This window comes from Primulina eburnea, chromosome 15 (assembly GCF_022965805.1).
Source record: "Primulina eburnea isolate SZY01 chromosome 15, ASM2296580v1, whole genome shotgun sequence".
In the NCBI taxonomy this organism is placed as follows: Eukaryota; Viridiplantae; Streptophyta; class Magnoliopsida; order Lamiales; family Gesneriaceae; genus Primulina; species Primulina eburnea.
In genome coordinates, this window is record NC_133115.1 from 26,924,951 (window position 1) to 26,928,372 (window position 3,422).

General features: G+C 41.8%; 1 protein-coding gene across 1 annotated transcript; it reads left to right on the forward strand.

Moving 5' to 3' along the window:
* The first annotated feature begins 204 nt into the window (after nt 1–204).
* Nucleotides 205–1,088, forward strand: LOC140815595 (uncharacterized). The gene is made up of 3 exons (XM_073174672.1): nt 205–301; nt 481–596; nt 678–1,088. Exons 1-3 carry the CDS (start codon nt 205–207, stop codon nt 1,086–1,088), a joined length of 624 nt encoding a protein of 207 aa, XP_073030773.1.
* The last annotated feature ends 2,334 nt before the right edge of the window (nt 1,089–3,422 follow it).

Below are 3,422 nucleotides of genomic sequence, written 5' to 3' on the forward strand. Positions count from 1 at the left end.
ACCTCAGTTTTTAAGAGGCTTTTCCAAGGACAGTAGGGGAAAAAGTCATTTTAGGGACCACCGAAAGGCAAGGGTCTCATTCCTCAGCAGAAGGCTCCACAGAAGCCCAGAGAGCACCCAGTATGCCCGAAGTGCCACCGCCAACATCCGAGACAATGCTTATGGGGATCGGGCAAGTGCCTAAAATGCGGAGCCAGCGATCACATGTTGAAGGACTACCCACAGTGGAGGCAGCCGACCCATGGTAGAGTGTTCGCCATGCAGGAAGAGGAGGCAAACCCAGACACGACCCTGTTGACTGGTAAATTATTTAATTCAGCACTGCATTATTCTTGCTATGCATGTTTCGAATTTTATTTGGGATTGTTAGTGTGCTAGTTAGTATTTTTGGTGACTTGTGTAGAGATTTTTCTACTATGCATGAGGTTAAGATTATAATTTTTGGGATATAAGTTTTTGTGTTGTACCAACGTCTCTCAGGAAATATTTTGATAAAGAGAGTAGCCATGAAGGCCTTGATAGATTCAGGGACCACTCACTCTTTTATTTTGGAGACGTTCGCTAATCATCTGGATGTCAAGTCTATTGGATTTAACGTGAGCTATTCAGTGACAGTCCTATCAGGGGAAGAATTGTCAGCTACTAGCGTGGTCAGAGACATTGATCTTGCACTGCAGGGCCACCTAGTGTATGTCGATCTGATTGTGTTGCCGATGCCAGGATTTGACATCATCTTGGGAATGGACTGGGTGACGAAGAACATAGTTCTTATTGAATTTCATAAAAGATCAGTGTTGGTAAGGCCGTTGGGCATGGAGCAATTTCTCTTTGAGCCTGATAGATGGGAAAGTTTCCTTCGCGTGATCTCTTGCATGCAGGCACGGAGACTTATTCATAAGGGTTGTCAGGCCTTCTTGGCCAGCATTGTTTCAGCGCTTGACGTAGCCAATCCGTCGATATCTGATATACCAGTAGTCAAAGACTTTCCTGACGTCTTTCCAGACGACATAACAGGCCTTCCACTAGGAAGAGAGGTGGAGTTTTCCATTGACCTTGTGCCAGGCACCGTACTGCTTAGCTCCAGCTGAGATGCTAGAACTCAATCAGCAGATTCAGGAGCTCTTAGATAAAAATTTATTCGCCCTAGTTTCTCACCATGGGGCGCACCAGTGCTCTTTGTAAAGAAAAAAGATGAGAGCATGAGACTACGTATTGATTACCGAGAACTGAACAAGGTAACGATCAAGAATAAATACCCACTTCCAAGGATCGAGGACCTGTTTGATTAGTTGAAGGGAGCTACAGTGTTCTCTAAAATAGATATTCGATCAGGGTATCATCAGCTGAAGGTAAAAGATGCAGATGTTCATAAGACTACCTTCAGGACCAGATATGGGCATTACGAGTTCTTGGTGATGCCGTTTGGACTGACAAATGCTCCATCAATTTTTATAGACTTAATGAATCTGATATTTCAAACTACCTAGATCAGTTTGTCCTAGTGTTATTGATGACATTCTTATCTACTCGAAGAGCCATGACGACCACAGTCAGCATTTGGGTACAGTTTTGCAGGTCTTGCATAGTCGCAAGTTGTTTACAAAATTTAGTAAGTGCGAATTCTGGTTGGAGAAGGTAGCGTTTTTGGGTCATATAATATCTAGCAGTGGTATCGAGGTGGATCCAACTAAGGTGGCAGCAGTTAAGGAATGGGTTGTGCCGAAGAATGCGTCAGAGATCCGCAGTTCCTAGGCTTAGTAGGCTACTACAGGAAATTTATTCAGGGATTTTCTTCCATATTAGTGCCACTCGCTTCATTGACTAAGAAGAATGCTAAATTCATATGGAGTGGAGAGTGTCAGAAGATCTTTGATACTTTGAAGCAAGCTCTTAGCTCAGCGCCAGTGTTAGCCATGCCAGCAGGGCAAGGCGATTTTGTGTTATACACCAACACTTCTAAGCTCGATTTAGGCGTAGTTTTGATGCAGCACAGTCGGGTTATAGCTTATGCCTTCAGACAGTTGAAGGTACACGAGAAGAACTACCCGACTCATGATCTTGAGTTAGTTGTAGTTGTCTTTGCGTTGAAGATATGGAGACATTATTTGTATGACGAGAAATGCCAGATATTTACTGATCACAAGAGTCTCAAGTACTTCTTCACGCAGAAAGAGCTGAATATAAGACAAAGACGGTGGTTAGAATTAGTGAAAGACTACGATTGCGAGATTAGCTACCATCCAAGGAAAGCTAATGTTGTGGCAGATGCTTTGAGCAGAAAAGTTGCAGTCGTAGCACAGTTGTCAGTGCAGAGATCTCTTCAGTCAGATGTTCAAGATTTGGGTTAGAGATTTATCCTAAGGGCAGAGCTCCTAGGATGTCTAATCTGGCAGTCCAGTCTTCTTTGCTAGAACGAATCCGTAGAGGTCAGCCTTCGAATGAGCAATTATAGAAATGGAAACTGAAGGATGAAGTCAAGAGCAGTGTACTCTGCACAGTGTCTGATGACATCGTGAGATACAGAGGAACGATGTGGGTTCCAAGTGACGATTTGATCAGAGAGGATATTCTGACAGAGGCACATGCATCTCCGTATTCTATCCACCAAGAAGGTACTAAGATGTACAAGGATCTGTAAATTTTATATTGGTGGCTAGGTATGAAGCGAGACGTCCGCCGATTTGTGTCTAAATGCCTCACTTGTCAGCAAGTGAAATCAGAGCATCAGAGGCCAGCAGATATGCTTAAGCCACTCCCTATTCCCAATTGGAAATGAGAGAATATCGCCATGAACTTTGTTGTTAGTTTGCCGAGGTCAGTTAGAGGGTCCAATTCCATTTGGGTTATAATAGACCGACTTACTAAGTCAGCACATTTCTTAGCGGTGAAGACGACTTTCTCCATAACTCAGTATGCAGAGCTCTATATCAGGGAGATAGTCCGGTTTCACGGGATCCCAGTCTTTATTATGTCCGACAGTAACCCGAGGTTCACATCATCCTTTTGGAAGAGTTTACATGTAGCCATGGGAACGAAGTAGCTATTCAGTACAACAAATTTTCTTAGCCATGCATAATTTATTTAATTGTATTATTTTAAATTAGTCATGTTTATTGTGATGCACGTTAAAATGTCTTTCGAGTTTCATGTTTCAGGCGATCATTCGAGGCGGGATTGAGGAAAAGACCGGCGACGATTTTGGCAATTTAAAATGTGGTATTTTATTTTTAAGTTGAGTTTGGGGCGTTTTAAATTAATTTATTAAGTTTCAGCATTTTAAGCCTAAATCATTTAGTTAGTAATTTTAAGAGTTTAAAACTTTTAAAATTAGCATTTTGGGTGTATTACTTTAATTGAGGAGTTTAATTTAAGTTTAAGTAGTGAGGAATTTAAAGTTTCTAAAATGATTATTTTATTGAAAA

Bases quoted from the DNA above. Each gene is read 5' to 3' on its own strand.
- LOC140815595 (XM_073174672.1), top strand. From the start codon at position 205: ATGTTGAAGGACTACCCACAGTGGAGGCAGCCGACCCATGGTAGAGTG. The intron at 302-480 runs GTAAATTATTTA...AACGTCTCTCAG, and splicing joins AGACACGACCCTGTTGACTG to GAAATATTTTGATAAAGAGA. The intron at 597-677 runs GTGAGCTATTCA...CTTGCACTGCAG, and splicing joins TCAAGTCTATTGGATTTAAC to GGCCACCTAGTGTATGTCGA.